The sequence below is a fragment of the Salmo trutta genome, chromosome 3, assembly GCF_901001165.1.
Source record: "Salmo trutta chromosome 3, fSalTru1.1, whole genome shotgun sequence".
Lineage (NCBI taxonomy): Eukaryota > Metazoa > Chordata > Actinopteri > Salmoniformes > Salmonidae > Salmo > Salmo trutta.
Genome location: NC_042959.1, coordinates 55,775,395 through 55,797,105, shown reverse-complemented (window position 1 = coordinate 55,797,105; position 21,711 = coordinate 55,775,395). Strand labels below are relative to the sequence as shown.

The 21,711-nt window shown below is 44.2% G+C and overlaps 2 protein-coding genes across 2 annotated transcripts; both read left to right on the top strand.

The window, feature by feature from the left end:
• The first annotated feature begins 133 nt into the window (after positions 1 to 133).
• LOC115179640 (solute carrier family 22 member 13-like) lies at positions 134 to 8,316 on the top strand. Its single transcript, XM_029741289.1, has 11 exons — positions 134 to 220; positions 2,941 to 3,334; positions 5,399 to 5,502; positions 5,582 to 5,736; positions 5,886 to 6,054; positions 6,471 to 6,591; positions 6,712 to 6,806; positions 6,983 to 7,197; positions 7,381 to 7,489; positions 7,632 to 7,841; positions 7,949 to 8,316. The coding sequence occupies exons 2-11, from the start codon at positions 2,960 to 2,962 to the stop codon at positions 8,025 to 8,027; spliced, it is 1,632 nt and encodes a 543-aa protein (XP_029597149.1). The 5' UTR covers positions 134 to 220; positions 2,941 to 2,959; the 3' UTR covers positions 8,028 to 8,316.
• Positions 8,317 to 13,358: 5,042 nt separating this feature from the next.
• Positions 13,359 to 20,606, top strand: LOC115179633 (potassium voltage-gated channel subfamily V member 1-like). The gene is made up of 3 exons (XM_029741275.1): positions 13,359 to 13,765; positions 16,062 to 17,085; positions 19,469 to 20,606. The coding sequence occupies exons 2-3, from the start codon at positions 16,098 to 16,100 to the stop codon at positions 19,999 to 20,001; spliced, it is 1,521 nt and encodes a 506-aa protein (XP_029597135.1). The 5' UTR covers positions 13,359 to 13,765; positions 16,062 to 16,097; the 3' UTR covers positions 20,002 to 20,606.
• The last annotated feature ends 1,105 nt before the right edge of the window (positions 20,607 to 21,711 follow it).

Genomic DNA, 21,711 nt, shown 5'->3' with positions numbered 1-21,711 from the left:
AACTGGCGCTTCTCCCTTACGGCTTTTGCCCGTTCGCGTCACGTGCCATTGACCGGTGCAACGCGGCTCAGGATAATAGAACTCCCTCAAGAGTTAACGTTTTGGCATGTCAGTTCATCAGTTAACTAACTACACTGTACAGTACGTTGTGCTGCTACCACCTTTACCCTGTTGCGCAGGGAAAATAGCGGGTGCCAGGCAAGGGACTCACCTGGTAAAGGTAGGCCTTAAACTTGATGACACGACTTGCATTTGGGCTATTTCACAATATTTGTGCTTTTTCAGAATGTGATTTTTTTCATTCTATCCCACACTAGACTGACTATTTTAGGTGGACTTGATGGTCAGTAATAATAAGCTGAGTGTATTAATCAAAGGCCAGGTTGCTTTCTGGGGTTAAAATATAGGTTTATTTATGTGACTGGAAATAACATATTTTACCTTTTTTTAAGAAAATTCTGCATCTTTGATGCACTGTACACTCTTTATGACTTTTATGCTACATTCGTTATGGTTAGCAAAAAAGCAGGTACCATCAAAATAAATCTCTGACCAGGAGTAAAAAGACAATCTCCATCAAAGTTGACAGGCTCGACCCAGAGAACCATTCTGCCATTGCCAATGCTATAAATGCCAAGTTTTCATCTGTCACCACACCATTACCTATGCTAAACCTGTCAGACCTACCTGCATTTTTGTCAGCTATGCCACTCCCTACTGTTGAACCATGGGAAATGCACAGGAAACTACGCTCCGTTCTAACCAGAAAAGCCCCAGGTCCTGATCTCATCAGTGGCAGACTCATCAGGGAAGTTGCTGTTGCAATATCCACCCACCTGACTGACTTCTTCAACTCCTCCCTGTGTGAAGGAGTGGGTCCACATCAATGGAAGGAGACAATAGTGGTCCTCCTGCTGAAGAGTAATCCACAGAGGATTGACCAGCTACGGCCCATCTTGCTCACGCCCCTTCTGTGTGAAGGTTTTGTTGCTGAATGGGCAACACAGGATATTCAAAATCTCCAAACAACAGTTTGGCCGCCTCAAGGGATGCTCAACCACCCACTGTCTGTACAGAACAGCAGACACCAGAGGCACCTCCAGCACATTGGTCCTGACGGACTACAGCACGGTCTTTGATCTTGTGGATCACACCATTGCAATGAAACACCTTTTGCAATTATCTGTCCGACCAGAGATCATGCCATGAATTTGAAACTTCCATTCCGGCCGTAGCCAGGTTACAAGATCCCATGAGACTCTATCCCAGGCCCAAGAACTCTCCTGTGGCCTCCCCCAGTGACCTCCCCCAGTGGCCTCCCCCAGGGCACACGGCTTGGTCCAGTTGTATTCGTGGCTCACGTCAATGGCGCAGGTAAGGGTGCTCTCGAGCGGCTAGATGTTCTTTACCATTCGGCCATCAGATTTACCACCAATGCTCCTTATAGGACACATCACTGCACTCTATACTCCTCTGTAAACTGGTCATCTCTGTATACCCGTCACAAGACCCACTGGTTGATGCTTATTTATAAAACCCTCTTAGGCCTCACTCCCCCCTCCCCCCTATCTGAGATATCATCTATTGCCAGTCACATTCTGTTAAAGGTCCCCAAAGCACACAGATCCCTGGGTCGCTCCTCTTTTCAGTTCGCTGCAGCTAGCGACTGGAACGAGCTGCAACGAACACTCAAACTAGACAGTTTTATCTCAATCTCTTCATTCAAAGACTCAATCATGGACACTCTTACTGACAGTTGTGGCGGCTTTGCGTGATGTATTGTTGTCTCTACCTTCTTGCCCTTTGTGCTGTTGTCTGTGCCTAGTAATGTTTGTACCATGTTTTGTGTTGCTGTCATGTTGTGTTGCTACCACGCTGTGTTGTCATGTGTTGCTGCCTTGTTATGTTGTCATAGGTTTCTCTTTATGTAGTGTTGTTTCTTGTTGTGATGTGTGTGTGTGTGTGTGTGTGTGTGTGTGTGTGTGTGTGTGTGTGTGTGTATTTTTTTTAAATCCCAGCCCCCTTCCCCGCAGAAGGCCTTTTTGGTAGGCCGTCATTGTAAATAAGAATTTGTGGGACATACACATGGGACATACACATCCACAAATGGGACATACACAAATGGGACATACACATCTCCGACATTACCACCAAAGGGAACCGAAGGCTCTTCATGAAGAACCATCATCGCCACTTCAACCTTCCTCCCAGAAGACCTTCTGACATTCTACACCTGCTTTGTCCAGCTAGTGCTAGAGTACACCGCTCCAGTATGGCACCCAGGTCTCACAGCCCACCAACACAACCAACTTGAGAAGATCCAACGACATTCAACCAAAATCATCATAGGCACTACCTACACCTCCTGCATGCAATGACCTGGGCTTGCAGTCCTCGGAGTCCGGTCGCACCCATCTCTGCAGATCCTTTGCCCAGAAGCTTGCAAAATCCCAGGATTACAACAAATGGCTACCTCAGAAGAAAGACCATGTCAGTGGCAGATCTACCCGATCCAATCACAAACTGAACCTTCCCCCTACTCAGATTGACAGATACTACAACATCCCTATGCCTTTGTGAGACTGCTTAGTGCTGCTGAACTGTAATATTCTATACTGCATATCATATTTCTTTCTTTACCTACTTACATAGGCCTATGCATGCTGCAATTCAGCTTTTAGCTGACTATGTGTACAATTAAAAAATAAACCTTAAATATAATATATAACCATAAATTATTATTTGAATGTCCCTGTAGGAGAACCTTTTTTGGTTCCTAGACCTTTCTACCTGGAACCAACATTTCTACCTGGAACCAAAAAGGGTTCTCCTAAAGGGATACCACTAGTCAAAGAATCCTTAATAGTTTTAGGTAGGTAGCCCCTATTTTACAAAAGTGGTAGGCTTTCTTGGATTAATTTTCCAATGTCTTCCATGCAGGACCCCAGGCGAGAAGAGAATGGTTGCGTTCGGAAAGATACTCCCAGTAGTTGGTGAGTTTGGAGCATTTCAAAATCGCCTGTTGTTGGCAATATCGATACCCAACATATTCATGGCCTTTCACATGTTCAGCCAAGTTTTCACAGGTATGAATTTTCCTCACCACTGCAACACCGACTGGATACTCGCCCGTGGACCCGAATTGACCTATGACCAACAGAAAAATCTCACACTTCCAATGAATGATGTCGGGGAATATGAGAGCTGTCGTATGTTCACACCGGTGGACTTGGACTTGGAAACAATTCAAGAGCAAGGAATCAACAGCACCATATATTGTACAGATGGGTGGGTTTACGACACACCCCAAGGAAACCCTACTCTGGTGACAGAGGTAGGGATGAGAGCAATCATTGCATTACCCCAGCCCAACTCCTATTTAACTCTATGCACTACCTGGTGAGAAGTTCAGTTTTGTGCAGATAGCCCAAGTTAGTTTGGTTCTGTTTACGCTATTTGATTTGGCTGCTTGACAATAGTTTTCATAATGTCACTAATTTTCTCCTAGAAGCTTAGACATCAATCACTACGTTCTGTGTTTTAAATCCTGTGTCCCTTGAAGGCACTTGTTGTGTATATACTGTATATCAGAGTTATACCTTAAGTTATGCAAGAATGGCCTTGACTTCTTCATGAAGTCAATGCTTATGTCTTGTTTTCGACCTTTATTCACTTTTATATCCACAGATACAGTGCATTCGGAAGGTTTTCAGACCCCTTGACTTTTTCCACATTGTTACATTACAGCCTTATTCTAAAATTCATAAAATCAGATAATTCCTCATCAATCTACACACAATACCTGATAATGACAAAGCGAAAACAGGTTTTTAGAATTTTTTGGGGCAAATTTATAAAAAATAAAAAACAGATACCTTATTTACATAAGTATTCAGACCCTTTGCTATGAGACTCAAAATTGAACTCAGGTGCGTCCTGTTTCCATTGATCATCCTTGATGTTTCTCCAACTTGATTGGAGTCCACCTGTGGTAAATTCCATTGATTGGACATGATTTGGAAAGGCACACACCGGTCTATATAAGGTCCCGCAGTTGACAGTGCATGTCAGAGAAAAAAAACAAGTCATGAGGTCAAAGGAATTGTCCTTAGAGCGCAGAGACAGGATTGTATTGAGGCACAGATCTGGGGAAGGTTACCAGAAAATGTCTGCAGCATTGAAGGTCCCCAAGAACACAGAGGCCTCCATCATTCCTAAATGGAAGAAGTTTGGAACCACCAAGACTCTTCCTAGAGCTGGCTGCCCGGCCAAACTGAGCAATCGAGGGAGAAGGGCCTCGGTCTGGGAGGTGACCAAGAACCGATGGTCACTCTGACAGAGCTCTAGAGTTCCTCTGTGGAGATGGGAGAACCTTCCAGAAAGACAACCATCTCTCCAGAAGGACAACCATCTCTGCAGCACTCCAACAATCAGGCCTTTATGGTAGAGTGGCCAGAAGCCACTCCTCAGTAAAAGGCATGACAGCCCGCTTGGAGTTTGCCAAAAGGCACCTAAAGACTCTCAGACCATGAGAAACAAGATTCTCTAGTCTGCTGAAACCAAGATTGAACTCTTTGGCCTGAATGCCAAGCGTCACATCTGGAGGAAACCTGGCACCATCCCGACGGTGAAGCATGGTGGTGGCAGCATCCTGTTTAGGGGATGTTTTTCAGCGGCAGGGACTGCGAGACTGGTCAGGATCGAGGGAAGATGAACAGAGCACAGTACAGAGAGATCCTTGATGAATCCTGCTCCAGAGCGCTCAGGACCTCATACTGGGGTGAAGGTTCACCTTCCAACAGGACAATGACCCTAAGCACACAGCCAAGAAAATACAGGAGTGGCTTCGGAACAAGTCTCTAAATGGCCTTGAGTGGTCCCAGTCAGGGCGCGGACTTGAACCTGATCTAACATCTCTGGAGAGACCTGAAAATAGCTGTGCAGCGACGCTCCCCATCCCAACCAGACAGAGCTTGAGAGGATCTGCAGAGAAGAATGGGAGAAAATACAGGTGTGCCAAGCTTGCAGCTTCATACCCAAGAAGACTCAGGCTGTAATCGTTGCCTAAGGTGCTTCAACAAAGTACTGAGTAATGGGTCTGAATACTTATGTAGATGTCATATTTCAGTTTTTTATTTTTATAAAAACCTGTTTTGCTTTGTCATTATGGGGTATTGTGTGTAGATTGATGAGGGGGAAAAACTATTTAATCCATTTTAGAATAAGGCTGTAACGTAACAAAATGTGGAAATAGTAAAAGGGTCGGAATACGAATGCACTGTATCTGATATATTGTGAGATTAGGCATGTATGGTGCTTTTATTATGAAAAGAAGCAATCCATTTCCTTATCATCAAAGGCAACTAAATTCTCTCCTCTTTCCTTTCCTTCTCATCAGTTTAACTTGGTGTGTGACAACAAAGGTGTGAGTGAGGCATCACAGTCCATCTACATGACCGGCCTCCTAATAGGGTCCCTGGTGTTTGGACCTATGGCAGACAGGTAAAAAACACAACCCACTTTTTAAATTGTCACAAGTTTAGTGAAGAGGTCACCCCAAAAATGTGAAATACCCCCGCAGGTTTGGTCGTCGCTTCGCCATCCTCGTTTCCCTGCTCTTCCAATTGCTGTTTGGAGTGGCTGCTGCCTTCTCCCCCAACATCTATGTCTACATTGGCCTTCGGTTCGTGGTCGGCATGACAATATCAGGCATTGCCATGAACACATTTGTGCTAGGTGGGGCAATACTCCCAGGTTGTCTCTTACCACATAAGCTCCACACACAAACTTGTACTGTCTACAATCATCAAACAGTGTTTGACTATTGAGTGAGCTGACAGCCCCAAACCATTGTAGTGTGTGATAGTTATTTTCCTATTTGGAAGGGGCTGAGTGGACCAGTACATCTAAGCGGGCCCTCTTCACCATCCTCTCACAATGTTTCTATGCCGTGGGGCTGATGTTGCTGCCATGGATCGCCTACGGGGTCCGCAACTGGAGGGCCCTGCAGCTGGTGCTCTCCAGCCCCGTCCTCCTACTGGCTGTCTACTTCTGGTGAGCTTGAATTTCATACCTTCTGGTGAGCCTGAATTTCATACCTTCTGGTGAGCCTGAATTTCATACCTTCTGGTGAGCCTGAATTTCATACCTTATGGTGATCCTGACCTTCATACCTTATGGTGATCCTGACCTTCATACCTTATGGTGAGCCTGACCTTCATACCTTATGGTGAGCCTGACCTTCATACCTTATGGTGGCTTGTGCGTGGGCAGCGGGTGGAGGGAAGGAACGATTAAATTGCCACCAGAAACTGATGTAAGGTCAGATTTTTATGTGGATGAGTTTGTCCTCTCATCAAAGCAAAGGCTTATTTATGTATTGTGTAGTTACCGCTTTGGAAGGGATATTTGAATGACCACACATTTTTGGGGATTTGTAGACCAATATTGTGTGGGTGTGTACGCGCTAGGATTCTCCCAGAGTCTGCCCGTTGGCTACTAACTCAAGGCAGACATAATGAGGCCAGGCAGGAGCTCCAGAGGGCAGCTGCGGTCAACAGGAGAGAGGTCCCCCAGTCATTACTCTACATGGTGATTTAACCATCCTTACTGGAATAAATTTACTTTGGGGATACAGAATGTAAACATGTAAAAAAATATATATATATGAAGTTGCATTTGTGGTATAGATTATTTAGTTGCATCTTCTAGCTGGAGGCTGAGAACACGTCTACAACGGGCAGTATGATGGACCTCTTCAAGATACCCAACCTGAGGAAACGTGCTCTCACCATGAGCTACATCTGGTTTGTGTGACCAATGACTTAGCTAAATACAAACTTAACATCTTATGATCAATATTCAAAATACTGTTTAAATGCATTAATTCACAACAATTGTAGTGCATTCCTTCATGGAGTGCATTTCTTCATGCCCCATCTTGTTTTTACAAGCTGTTTTTTCCCACTCTCCCTTGGGGCAGGTTTGTGACCAGCCTGGTCTACTTCGGCGTGAGTCTTAACGTGGGCCATTTTGGCCTAGACATCTACCTGACCCAGTTCATCTTTGGCCTGGCAGAGATTCTTTCTCGCCTGGGCTGCTACACCCTCCTGGAGCGCCTGGGCAGGAGGCCCTGTCAGGCAGGCACTCTCTTCTTTGGTGGAGCAGCGTGTCTCCTAATTCTTGCTATTCCTGAAGGTGACTACCGAAGGCTGTTTCCAGTTATGCAAATGCTCAACCATCTACCCTATCTGGGTTTATAGTGGGTAGTATTCAAATGTTTTATCTTTGTCGAATTTCCATGAACTTGGTGTAGTTGGCGTTTATATTCTGAAACATAACTGTTGGTGGTACTTATTTCTGTCTTATTTTGACCCTTAGACCTACCAGTATTGGTGACAGTCATTGCAGTGACTGGAAAGTTTGCTATAGCAGCCTCCTTCACTATTGTCTATGTATATACTGCTGAGCTCTATCCCACCGTTGTAAGGTTAGTTACATTCCCAATGTATACTGTTTATTACAGCAGAATAATATCCTCATTCTTCATACTGTGTATACATGTCAAATTTTCTCCTCATCCACTTTTGGATACATTTATTGCAATGTCCTTCTTCATGTCGTCCTTGCAGACAGAATGGTGTGGGTCTGAACTCCATGTGTGCCCGTGGGGCGGGCATCCTGGCCCCTCTGATGCATCTGCTAAAGGTGTACCACCAGGCCCTGCCCATGCTCATCTGTGGCCTCCTGCCCATCATCGGCGGGGGGCTGTGCTTTCTACTGCCAGAGACCCTCAACACTGAGCTCCAAGACTACATAGACCCACTCGTGGAGAAGACAATGTGGGTAACCCCTCTGTTTTAGACATTTTAGCTGTCTATATTTGAATTGTGAAGTATGTGAATTGAAACAAGCACCATACTTATTGATTTTTACTTGTTGATCTTAGAACATCAGAGAGCGGGACTATTGAAAATGGACTCGATGAGGAGGAGAAACCAACTCAATTGAGGAGCTCAAAATTCTGATCACTGTCTGGTCCATACTCTCTGGAGGTGCGAGTTAGTTATTACTCTAAAATCTCTCTTATGTTTTGTAAATGATAGCACCCTTTTGGGACTAATTATTTGTTTAAATGAATGGATAATACAAAATGATTGATGTTGTGTATGAAATAAAATGGACCCATCACAATATTAATCTTGGTGATCGGGGTGCCATATGGGGGGGGGATGATTTTAAGGGCCTGTGACTGAGGGGCCCTAAGAAATTATTAGAACATTAGGTATAGTTTTTTAATATTAAATTATTAACCTATTATCATGAATATAATATTTCCTTTACAATGTACTAATAAAACGTACAGGTTTTTTTTCTTGTTTTTGGCAAAAAGTAAACATCCAGAATGTTTTAGCCAACATATAATCAATGCAAACTTTTAGCAAGCTATTCATACTAAATCACTTGCCCCTTCCTGGTGCCAGGCCCAACAGAAGCAGCTTCAGGCTCAGCAGCCCTGTCTCCCCATACCCCTGAACCAGCCCTGTCTCCCCATCCCCATACCCCTGAACCAGCCCTGTCTCCCCATCCCCATACCCCTGAACCAGCCCTGTCTCCCCATCCCCATACCCCTGAACCAGCCCTGTCTCCCCATCCCCATACCCCTGAACCAGCCCTGTCTCCCCATCCCCATACCCCTGAATCAGCCCTGTCTCCCCATACCCCTGAATCAGCCCTGTCTCCCCATACCCCTGAACCAGCCCTGTCTCCCCATCCCCATACCCCTGAATCAGCCCTACTTCCAACTGAAGGAGGTGGGCAGCATTGTGTTGAATGACATGTCAGTTGGCATAATTGCAGGTACTGCAATGCATTGAGGACAGGAAAAATCTCAGTTGACACAGAGGCAGCCAATATCAGAGCCTTAAAGGAAGAGATGCAGGCTCTTAGAGATGGATGGGAGTCTCTCCTGTCTGAGGCAACACTGATTGCTACGCAAATGGATGTTGCACCTCAATTTAGCAAGGAACACCGCTGTCAGAGGAAAAGGAAGAGATTCCATGATGAGACCTCTCAAGAGGAGACAGCTCAGGACAGTGCAGCAACGGTGTTTTGGAACACAGTGTTTTTTACTGCTATGGACAACATCATAACTGACTTTGACACTAGGTTCCACACCACTGCAAAAATTGTAGAAGAATCTTCTGCTGTTCTGAAAGTTGGGCAGATTAGTGAGGATAAAGTCCATTCTGTGTGCCAACCACTGATCATGAAGTACTCCAGAGATCTTACACCTGAGTTTCAAAATGAAGTAAGACACCTGAACACCGCATATGCTGCCACTTTCCCCCTAACTTGTCCCCTCTTGGTCTCCTGAATGCAATTTGGAAGATGCAGCTGCAAAGGATCTTTGGAGAAGTGTGCATTGCTTAACGTATATTTTGCACACTGCCTGTGACTGTTGCTGGTGGCGAGAGAGCGTTTAGTAAGCTAAAACTGATAAGCTATTTGAGGTCCACTATGTCCCAGGACAGGCTTTGCAGTCTTGCCATGCTGTCCATTGAAAGTCAGTTAGCTAGAAAGCTGGACTTCAAGACTTGATCAGTGACTTTGCTAGCAAGAAGGCTGGGCTCTTGGTGAGTAAGGCTGAGCAAGGGCCAGTGATAACTGTTAAATGGCATGGCTATGGATATTGGATCACTACACACGATGCCCACAGGCTGAGGACAAGACTGTATCTCAATTTATTGTGCACAATTAAGACCCCAAGTGAAAGAAACCTATTGATTTGGTGACCACTTGACCTTTCCTCTAGCGCCACCATCAGGCCTTTTCATTTCCATTTTATTTTCCATTTTCTGTTTCCACTTAGCTGCTTATTTTCTAGTTGGTATGTATACTTAGTTCAAAAATCTGCTGCTGATTTGATTATTTTGTTTGTTATATCATTCTATAGATGATAATGTTAATTTATTTTAATTGAAGAGGTTAATGTATATTTAAGTTATTTATTTTAAGTTATTCATTCATGTTAAGAGAATTTTCCATTCAAGAATTGTACCATTAAAATGTAATTTAGACTGTAAAAGATGGACTTTTAGCACATTTCTTATAGAGGGTATCAGTCCTGGATCAAATAGTGAATTCCACTGTATGCAGAATGTTGCATGCATGTCTGCACAGTGTTATATTTTCACAGCTCACTGTCAGTATATATCGTACAGTAAATATTGGACTACAAGAGAGTTGCAAACCTGCAAAGGTAGAGTTATTTAAAGCTATGAATGGCTCGATTGGGTTCTGGTGTGTGGTTACAGCAATTGCGCAGGGTTGGTGTGGCCTGTGGTGGTGGGGCCCAATGTGATACCTTTTCATGGGGCCCAAAATACCTGGCGGTGCCCCTGTTGGTGATACCTCTCATGAACAGCAGATGGTGCCAAGTAACATTTCAATGGGAGAAATGGTACAGACATTACAGTGCCTCTGGAAACTGCCCCCAAATTTCTTAGATAAATGTTAGTGGGACTGCAGATAAATTAAAAAGTCTCAAAAGCACAATAGTATACTATTGATATAAACTCAGCAAAAAAAGAAACGTCCTCTCACTGTCAATTGCGTTTATTTTCAGCAAACTTAACATGTGTAAATATTTGTATGAATATAAGATTCAACAACTGAGACATAAACTGAACAAGTTCCACAGACATGTGACTAATAGAAATGGAATAATGTGTCCCTGAACAAAGGGGGGGGGGGGGGGGGGGTCAAAATCAAAAGTAGTCTGTATCTGGTGTGGCCACCAGCTGCATTAAGTACTATAGTGCATCTCCTCCTCATGGAGTGCACCAGATTTGCCAGTTCTTGCTGTGAGATATTATCCCACTCTTCCACCAAGGCACCTGCAAGATCCCGGACATTTCTGGGGGGAATAGCCCTAGCCCTCACCCTTCGATCCAACAGGTCCCAGACGTGCTCAATGGGAGTGAGATCCGGACTCTTCGCTGGCCATGGCAGAACACGTACATTCCTGTCTTGAAGGAAATCACGCACAGAATGAGCAGTATGGCTGGTGGCATTGTCATGCTGGAGGGTCATGTCAGGATGAGTCTGCAGGAAGGGTACCACATGAGGGAGGAAGATGTCTTCCCTGTAACGCACAGCGTTGAGATTGCCTGCAATGACAACAAGCTCAGTCCGATGATGCTGTGACACACCGCCCCAGACCATGATGGACCCTCCACCTCCAAATCGATTCCGCTCCAGAGTACAGGCCTCGGTGTAACGCTCATTCCTTCGACAATAAATGCGAATCCGACCATCACCCCTGGTGAGACAAAACTGCGACTTGTCAGTGAAGAGCACTTTTTGCCAGTCCTGTCTGGTCCAGCGACGGTGGGTTTGTGCCCATAGGTGACGTTGTTGCCGGTGATGTCTGCTGAGGACCTGCCTTACAACAGGCCTACAAGCCCTCAGTCCAACCTCTCTCAGCCTATTGCGGATAGTCTGAGCACTGATGGAGGATTGTGCGTTCCTGGTGTAACTCGGGCAGTTTTTGTTGCCATCCTGTACCTGTCCCGCAGGTGTGATGTTTGGATGTACCGAACCTGTGCAGGTGTTGTTACACGTGGTCTGCCACTGCGAGGACGATCAGCTGCCTGTCCTGTCTGCCTGTAGCGCTGTTTTAGGCGTCTCACAGTATGGACATTGCAATTTATTGCCCTGGCCACATCTGCAGTCCTCATGCCTCCTTGCAGCATGCTTAAGGCACATTCACGCAGATGAGCAGGGACCCTGGGCATCTTTCTTTTGGTGTTTTTCAGAGTCAGTAGAAAGGCCTCTAGTGTCCTAAGTTTTCTTAACTGTGACCTTAATTGCCTACCGTCTGTAAGCTGTTAGTGTCTTAACGACCGTTCCACAGGTGCATGTTCATTAATTGTTTATGGTTCATTGAACAAGCATGGGAACAGTGTTTAAACCCTTTACAATGAAGTTATTTAGATTTTTACGAATTATCTTTGAAAGACATGGTCCTGAAAAAGGGACGTTTCTTTGCTGAGTTTATTAACTTTGTAGCCATATGAACGTGAAACTATATTACGTCCTGACCAGTAAAAGGGGTTGTTTGTTATTGTAGTTTGGTCAGGGCGTGGCAGGGGGTGTTTGTTTAGTGTGTTTCGGGGTTTTTGGTTTATGTTCTGTGGTTTTTCTATTTCTATGTTAGTTTTGTCAATGACCTCCAATCAGAGGCAGCTGTTTGTTGTTATCTCTGATTGGAGGCCATATTTAGTTGTGTGTGTTTTCACTTGTGTTTGTGGGTGGTTGTTTCCGGGCTAGTCTGTGCACCTTACTGGACTGTTATCGTCGTTATTTTGTTAAAGTGTGTTTACCTTCAATAAATACGAAGATGAACAATATACCCGCTGCATATTGGTCCGATGATTTCTCTTCTTCAGACGACGAAGATTATGACAAACTATCATTTTTGGTAGACACTGAACAGATAAACCTGGATCCTGATGTCCTGCATGTCACAGGACCCATTATATCCTATTTTATTCATATTCTTTCCATGCACATGGGTGAACAATGTGAGAAACGCCACCTATATATGGACAGTAATTGCATATCTGGAGAGCTGTGGAGGTGCAGTCACAGCAGACAAAGCCTGTCGCAACGCTTCCATAATTGCCATGGGAAGTGAAGAAAAGATTTGAGGGCTCTCTGGGGTCAACGGAGGGTGAACTGTGACAAGTAGAGACGAAATGGGAATTCATGAACCTATCTTTGAAAATAGTGTCCTGGATCTGTACAAATAGATGTGGATATTTTAAGCACCAAAATCCAACAAAAATGACTTTGACGTTTCTCCCCTTCCTTGACTTCCTCCCATAGAGCAAGGAAGGAAAATAAATATCTTTAAAGAACTGAAATGGCGGGGGAAAATTTAATTGAGGACCCCTGGCTCTGTCTGATTCAAAGCAAATGTTTGGGGGACTTTTGCAAATGCAATGGTGCATGTAGATGAGCCCCTTTTCAGAGACATGAATGGACAAAAAAATGTGTTGCAGTTAGAAAACCTTTGAGATGGGTCACATTTTTTGATGAAACAATTTTGTGAAATTGTCTAAAATGCCATTTCTCTAGAAATATCAATCTGCATAAGGCAATATCATTAATGATAAGCCAGCGTTCAAAACTCATGAAATATTTATTTTCACGGTTTCTAATATGAATAGGCTAAATTGGATATTTAAAGATCCATCATAAGACATTTGCATGCTATATTCAGAAAAACAGTTCGCTCCTTACGCCACTCCTTGCGTGTGCTCGTTGCTACTCAACATTTTGAAAAAGCACCGCGAGCCAAAAGGGTTAGAATGCGGAATCATTGGGACCTCCATACCATACCATTAACCCCTACCATTAACCATAACCCTTACCTAACCCTAACCTTAAACCATGTTTTATTTCAACTTTAAAGGGAGGTCCAAAGGATTCAGGATAGCAAGGATAGAGCCAATATGGTGTAGTGCGCATCTGAGGTCATAGAGCTGTCTGAAACGCACGGAGTTTTGTCATGTTTTCTTCGAGTAACTGGCGCTCTTTTTCACTTCTGCTCGCAAGAAGATAAGAATCATGACCAACACTAGTGTCAAAACACATAACTGGCTGTTTTACGCAGAGTATAAAAAGGAACTTGGCTAATGGAGAGGATGGAAAACTCAACCATCCCTTTTATCAAGATAAACTCTCGATATATAGCCAGGTAAGACCCATCTTGTTCCCCTTGTTAGGTTGTTAAATTGGCTAAATTATATTAGTCGGGCTAGTTTCGTGCCTACTACTGTAGTTTGGTGGTCCACTTGATACAGTACAGCCTGATCTTTCAGAGATGGTTCATTCCAGTAACCTAATTTCTCTGACAACAAGTAACTATTTAATGCAAAACGTATTAATTATTTATTTCAATGTAATAAATAATTGTCAGCAACTTGTATATTGCATATTTATTCATGATTTATATAATAACCAGAATATCTACAGCTATTTTTCATTCGAAACACATGTGGTGCTCTGTTATTACATAATCCAAACTGCTCACCCACTAGGCTTACAAAATGTAGGTAGTTATTTTATTTGCAAGTGAAATTAAAAACAAGAGTACATTTCGTTTTAATTATGATGTTGTGCCAGTAATATAATGTTGTTGTAGTTATTGTGTAATAGGATGCCATTTTACAATGTTATTGTCTAGACCCCCATTTATCCTGCCTTTTCTGTCATGTATTATTATTCTTTTTAACTAGTCAAGTCAGTTAAGAACAAATTATTATTTACAATGACGGCCTACACCGGCCAAACAGACGACGCTGGGCCAATTGTGCGCCGCCCTATGGGACTCCCAATCACGGCCAGTTGTGATACAGTCTGCTCATGTATGCTCTTCATATCTTCTGCAGTGACCACATTCGTTAATGTGATTGCCTGCATGAAAATCCAATTTACTCATGATTCTGGCGTCTTATTTTATTTTCTCATTATATGTGTATTTGCTCACACAGCCATTTAGAGACATGTAGAGTTAACATAATCAGAATATCTCCATACTCAGTAACGTGTGTGGTAGGATCATATACGTTTTTGATTTAAATTGCAATTGACATTTTGCCCTGTAACGTCTGCTTCCAACTCTCACTCTCAAACGCCTAGATCCCCTGAACACAGCTCACTTTCCAGGCCACTTTCCAGTTTACACTCTCAAACGCCTAGATCCCCTGAACACAGCTCACTCTCCAGATCCCAATCACCTGAATTCTGATCACCTGTTCACACAGCTGTATGTCATTATCACACACTATTTAGTTCAGTTCTTTGCACCCCATCACTGTGAGGTATTATTTGTTTTGTGACACACGTCTTTCGTAGCGCTGTGTTTCCCCGTGATTTACTCCCGTGTAGGATCGTTTTTGCCTGCCTCACTAACGACGCCCTTTGCCTATTCCCTGCCTGTACCTTAGCCTATCGGATTTCCTGTTATCAACCTATTGCCTGATCTCCCAGACAACGTTACTAGCCTTTTCCCTGCCTGTACTGTTGCCCTTTTGGACCCCCTGTGTATGACCTTCTGCCTGCCCCTGGACCCAGCTACCTGCCTCCTCCTGTGGTCCTTTACAATAAACACCTGCTGTGCCCTGCGCTTGAATCCAGCTCTCTGCCTCCCCTCGTGTTCATTACATGCCCCTTTTGGATTTGTTACAATATCAATTGGTATAGCATAGGTATTATCTCCCTCCTCTCACTTAAAATGGAGGAAATTCATCATCATCCTTCACTTTTACACACAGCATGTTTTCACTATATGGTAGTTCCTTTCAGTCATGACAGGTGAGCACATTCTACAGTGTCTGTGTTCTTGCCAACAGATCAACTGCTCTGATATCCATTTTTCAGGATGTATCTTTTAAATATGTGCGACTTAATTACCACCATGACGTTGTTAGATAGCAGATAGACTTAACAAAGGGAATTAATGATTACGGGAATAGGAATATTAGTTGTATTAATTAGGTAGGCCAGCTAAAATATTTAAATCTCTACAAAGAGCTTTGAATAAGTAGGACACGGCCAGAGGCTCTTTCCCTGTCTTTCCCTCTCTCTCACTCCCCTCTCTTTCTCTCTCGCGCTCTCTCTCCCCCTCTCACTCATCTGATGTCAGACATGATGCTCTTGGTAGGAGCAGCCAATGAAATGTGGATTCCTTCATTCAGGGAGCAGAAGGAGTTTAACTGAGGATTAGGGATAACTAATGGCTGCTTCTAGCCAAGCTGTACAATGTATTCCCTTGCCACATGGCTAATAGGCTACACAGGGGATGGAACAAGCAGGGACAGAGTAGAGAATTCCTCTTGGAATTATTATGAAGATTCTGACTTGCATGTTAACTGTTCTCTAGGTGGTCTTAATTGGCTTTGGTGCCAGTCACTATTTTGAACCTGAACAACTGTTGACCTCAGTGTTTTACCTTTTCCTTGATCCCCAACTGCACTCCTGGTGCCCTTCAGGTTTTCCCCTCCACCCCAGGCAGGCCTGTGCCCACCATGATGAGCAGCTCATCCAGCCCAGCTGAGTTCTACGGGGTCAGCACCTCCCTCCTGTCCATTAACTCCAGCGTCTTCTACAGCGAACCCCCTCCTGTCTGTGGTGACCCACTGGACTTCTTCACCATCAATGTGGGTGGCAGCCGCTACGTTCTCTCCCAGGAGCTGCTGGCATCCCACCCAGAAACCCGGCTGGGCAAGCTGGCCCTGTCCACACGGGACTCTGCCTTGGAGCTCTGCGACGACGCTGACTTCCTGGAGAATGAGTTCTTCTTCGACCGCAGCTCACAGACCTTCCAGTATGTGATAAACTTCTACCGCACAGGCCACCTGCATGTCAGGGAGGAGCTTTGCGTGCTCTCCTTCCTCCAGGAGATTGAGTACTGGGGCATCGACGAGCTCTGCATCGATCCCTGCTGCCGGGAACGCTACTACCGCCGCAAGGAGCTCAAGGAGAGCCTGGACGTGCGGAACGAGGCTGAAGCTGACGAAAGCCAGGATGAAGACTTCAACCACGCCGCATACCCAGATCTCCGCCGGCGCCTGTGGGAACTGCTGGAGAAGCCAGAGTCTTCACGAGCGGCACGCGCCTTCGGCACGCTGTCCATCATCTTCGTGGCGGTATCCATTGTCAACATTGTGCTCATCTCGCTGGACCTGGGGGATGTGGGTGGGAACGGGATCGGTGATGAGAGTGGGGGCAGTGACGGGGGTACACCTTTCTTCGTGGATGCACTGGAATATGTATGCGTGGTGTGGTTCACTGGCGAGCTGGTGCTACGCTTCGTCTGCGTACGCGACAAGTGCCGCTTCACCTGTAGCATTCCCAATGTGATCGACCTGCTAGCCATCCTGCCCTTCTATGTGACTCTGGCTGTTGAGAGTCTTCACGGTGGCTCTACAGAGCTGGAGAACATGGGCCGCGTGGTGCAGGTGCTCAGGCTCATGAGGTTCCTGCGCATGCTCAAACTGGGACGCCACTCCACAGGTAATGTAGTCATCTATCTATACATACTATCAAGGATCAAGGTAAGACCCAAGTACAGACTGTGAAGTAACAATGTTTATTGTGACAACAGGGGCAGGCAAACAACAGGTCAAGGCAGGTAGGGGTTGATAATCTAGAGTAGGAGCAAAGGTACAGGATGGCAGGCAGGCTCAGGCAGAGTGGTCAGGCGGGCAGGTACAGGGTCCGGACAGGCAAGGGTCAAAAACCACGAGGACGAGAAAAAGAGAGGCTGGGAAAAGACAGGAGCTGACAGGACGAACGCTGGTAAGCTTGACAAACAAGACGAACTGGCAACAGACAAACAGAAAACACAGGTATAAGTACACGGGATAATGGGGAATATGGGCGACACTTGGAGGGGGTGGAGACAAGGACAGGTGAAAACCGATCAGGGCGTGACACATACAGTATAATCATTTGTAGTAGTCACCTGGAATGCATTTCAATTAACAGGTGTGCCTTGTTCAAAGTTAATTTGTAGAATTTCTTTCCTTCTTAATGCATTTGAGCCAATCGTGCTGTGACAAGGTAGGGGTGGTATACAGAAGATAGCCCTATTTGGTAAAAGACCAAGGCCATATTATGGCAAGAACAGCTCAAATAAGCAAATAAAAATGACAGTCCATCATTACTTTATTAAGACATGAAGGTCAGTCAATCTGGAAAATTTCAAGTACTCAAGTGCAGTCGCAAAAAACCATCATGCACTATGATGGAGAACCGCCACAGGAAAGGAAGACCCAGAGTTCATTAGAGTTACCATCCTCAGAAGTTACAGCCCAAATAAATGCTTCAGAGTTCACAGAGAACTAAATAGCAAGAGTGAGAAAGGGAACGATGACAGGCTAGGAGAAGGAGAAAACAAATATTCATTCATATTTCACAAATTTCCTCAGGAGATTGAGAAAAGGGGGCCTGACAGATGAATGTTCCTGAGTCCATTTGTGTGTGTCTGTGTACATTTGTGTCCGTGCGTGTGAATGGCTTGGATGTTGCTGATTTTGGCGAGGGATGAAAACCCTGGTTTGGGATGTAGGCTGAGAGTCCATGCATAATGAAGGGAGATGATGTTACCACACCAAAAGAGAAGATAAGAGGGGAGGCAGTAGATCAGAGACTGTGACAGATACAGAGCCAGCACATCACATCTTGTCCTTTCAATGATGAGGAAAGAAAAAAGAAAAGGCGATGAGAGGTCGACTTTGTCTTTGATCTAGGATGCACTGACACACCAGGCCACAGGCAAAATGTTCACTTCTGTTCTCAGAACGTTTAAAAAACGTTCAGTTTTACCGCAAAGGAAACTTATGGTTTCGTTTCCAAAACCAATAGAAACCAAAAACGTGCTTTCCCACAACTTCCAAAGAACCAAATGTGCTAGCTAGGTCTTATTTTGATCCCATATAGTTTCACAATAGTGTTTCAGTTGATCAAATCAAATGTTATTGGTCACATACACATGGTCAGCAGATGTTAATGCGAGTGTAGCGAAATGCTTGTGCTTCTAGTTCCGACAGTGCAGTAATATCTAACAAGTAATCTAACAAATTCACAACTACCTTATACACACAAATGTAAAGGGATGAATAGAATATGAACATTTACATATGGATGAGCGATGGTGTGCGGCAGAGACAAGATGCAGTAGATGGTATAGAATACAGTATATACATGAGATGAGTAATGTAGGATATGTAAACATTATTAAAGTGGCGGCATTTAAAGTGACTAGTGATACCTTTATTAAGTCCATTTATTTAAGTGGCCAGAGATTTGATAAAAAGAACATAAAGTATACTTGGTAAACTTCACCCAATATCTATTTTCTACTTGAGGAGTTTGGAGAGCTTTACAAGCAATTTCAGCGTGTGAATAGTCCTACCACCTGCTCAGTTGTGTATATTTAGAGTTTTGCACTTGTTTTAACTGCCAGCTTGCTGTTCAATTTTCCTCTCTAAATTCTCAGTCATGAGTTTCGCACATCATCACTTGTCATTGTTTACATTAGCTGTTTGTGGAATACATTGTATAAGTTGTATAGATGCACTACAGTACCTTCATGTTAGGCAAGTGAAAAGGTATTAAGACTGACTTAAGAGTTAATTTTTCAGGTAAAATATTCTACACTTGAAAGTGTGCACCTGCCACACACTAAGATTTGCATACCATCAAAGAGTGCACACTTTCAGCATGGTCTTCCAACAGATGGCATCATTCTAACGCATCAGTGCAGACAGCCGTCAGACTATCTAACGTTAGACAATGCACTTTCAGGTGTACGACCTGAATAAGTAATCTGTCATTTAATCTCCTTACAAGATGTATAATTAACCCCAGCCCTCTGTATCCCTGTGTCTCCCAGGCCTCAAGTCCCTGGGCCTGACCATCGCCCAGTGCTACGAGGAGGTGGGTCTCCTGCTCCTCTTCCTCTCCGTGGGCATCTCCATCTTCGCCACGGTGGAGTTCGCCCTGGAGCATGACATCCCCGGCACCACCTTCAGCAGCGTGCCCTGTGCCTGGTGGTGGGCCACCACCTCCATGACCACGGTGGGCTACGGAGACATCCGCCCCGACACCACCCTGGGCAAGGTACTGGCCTTTCTCTGCATTTTGTCTGGAATCCTCATCTTGGCACTGCCCATCGCTATCATCAACGACCGCTTCTCTGCCTGCTACTTCACTCTCAAGATGAAGGAGGCGGCACTGCGGCACGGGGAGGCGCTCAAGAGGCTGGCGCGGGGTTCGCTGGGTGACTCGGAGGTGGGTGGGGCAGCAAGGGGAGGAGGGGTGAACCTGAGGGATGTTTATGCCAGGAGTGTGACGGAGATGCTGAAGCTGCCGGGAAGGGAGAGGGCCAGCACACGGAGTAGTGGAGGGGGTGACCTCAGGTGGTAGTGTGGAAGACGGACCACAAGGGCAGCTGTGGAGAAAAAGCTATGGAAAAGTTAAGCCAATTGGGTTAAAGATGGAATCTGCAGTTGGGGGAAACAACACTACTGGCTGCCCCACCACTGATGTTTTTGTTGCTGAGCTGAGGAGTGTCGTGAAGCATGGTAAAAATGTTAATTGGTTCATACTGTGCTCTTTTATCGCACGTGCAATGATGTCAGAGGGGGAAAACATTGCAAGCGGATGTGGTTGTTTCACCATTAAGGATTCCAGCTTTAGGAATACCATCAGAATATGACAACAGTGTGTACAATGTATAGGACATATCTAAAGGATGATGGGGGGGACAATTACTTATATGTCACCTGAAAGATTAGCCACAACTTTCATGGCTAACCTTTTTCAGTGTTGTGTTCTCTGACAACTGTTGCATGTTCTGTCTCCTCTGTATGTGTCACATAGACAAGATGTACAGTATAGACTGAATGATGTTATATTGTGTTTGATATTTCAAAACTTCTCTCCATTGAAAGATGTAGTATGTTATGATGTATAGAACAGTACAACATGACGTCATTGGAGAGCAATAAACAGATTTGACTTCTTCTTCACCCCAGTCTCTTTTTCCTGCGGGGTCACAGTGAAATACCATAAGGGCGCTGGGAGGAGGAGTCTCCGAGTCAAGTCTGTATGCAGAGCACACACAAATATCCTGAACTGGTTAAAGTCATTCCACAGGGTAGGTTTAACAGAGCAAATGAAAGGTGACCATACTTTATTAATCATATAACATCAGTGATACTATTGAGGACTGTATAGCATTTGGGAAGTCATCAAATGCTATAGTTTAAACTAAATATAGACAAATATAGGCTGAGGGTTTCAAGCTGTGGTTGATTTCAAATGGAATTTTGATAATAATATAATAACAACATACTGTATGTTGGATTCAGGTCTGTGGAGATCTTCACAATTGCTGTGATAATCTGTTCAGAATCTCAAACAGCTCTGACCACTTGCACCATGTACTTAAATAATCTCAATTGCAATCCAGGTCATTTGGTTGTGTTAGTATATGAAGTACAGTAATAACACGTTAAGTTGTTGTATAAATGAATAAACAAACTATCTACCCTTGTATTCTCAGTTGAACTTTGTTGTGCTTTTAAATGGTTGAAAGCACAGTGATAACACATTTTGGTGACAACTAAACCAAAAATCTGACATTTGATTTTCCATTGGAATTTGGTTGTGCTTTTAGGAGTGAAAGCCAATTAAGGGAATCATTGTGATACCACATTAGGAATTCAACAAACTTTTGGTTGTATTTCTGAATGGGTGAAAATAGGTTGTAATCTCATTGATCAACATATCAACCAAATATTACGCAATGAAGTGGTGTGTCCAGTGGGAAGAGACCGTGCCACCTCCATAACACAATCCAACCTGCCCTCAGAGTAGAATGTTTTCTCTATGTAGCACTAAAATCAAATGCTTTTCTCACATTTCTCCCCTGTAGTCACCTATAAATACTGTAAATGATATACTGTACATACATACGGATTATACTGTATTTAATCATGTAGGGAAAATATTTCCAGACCATAGGATTTTTTGCCTCTTCCAAACCTCACCTTCAGCCTTCTCTGTGGTATAGCTAAGTACAGAGCCATAATAAATATAAGACTTGCTTGTGCTAATGTTTTTCACAGATAA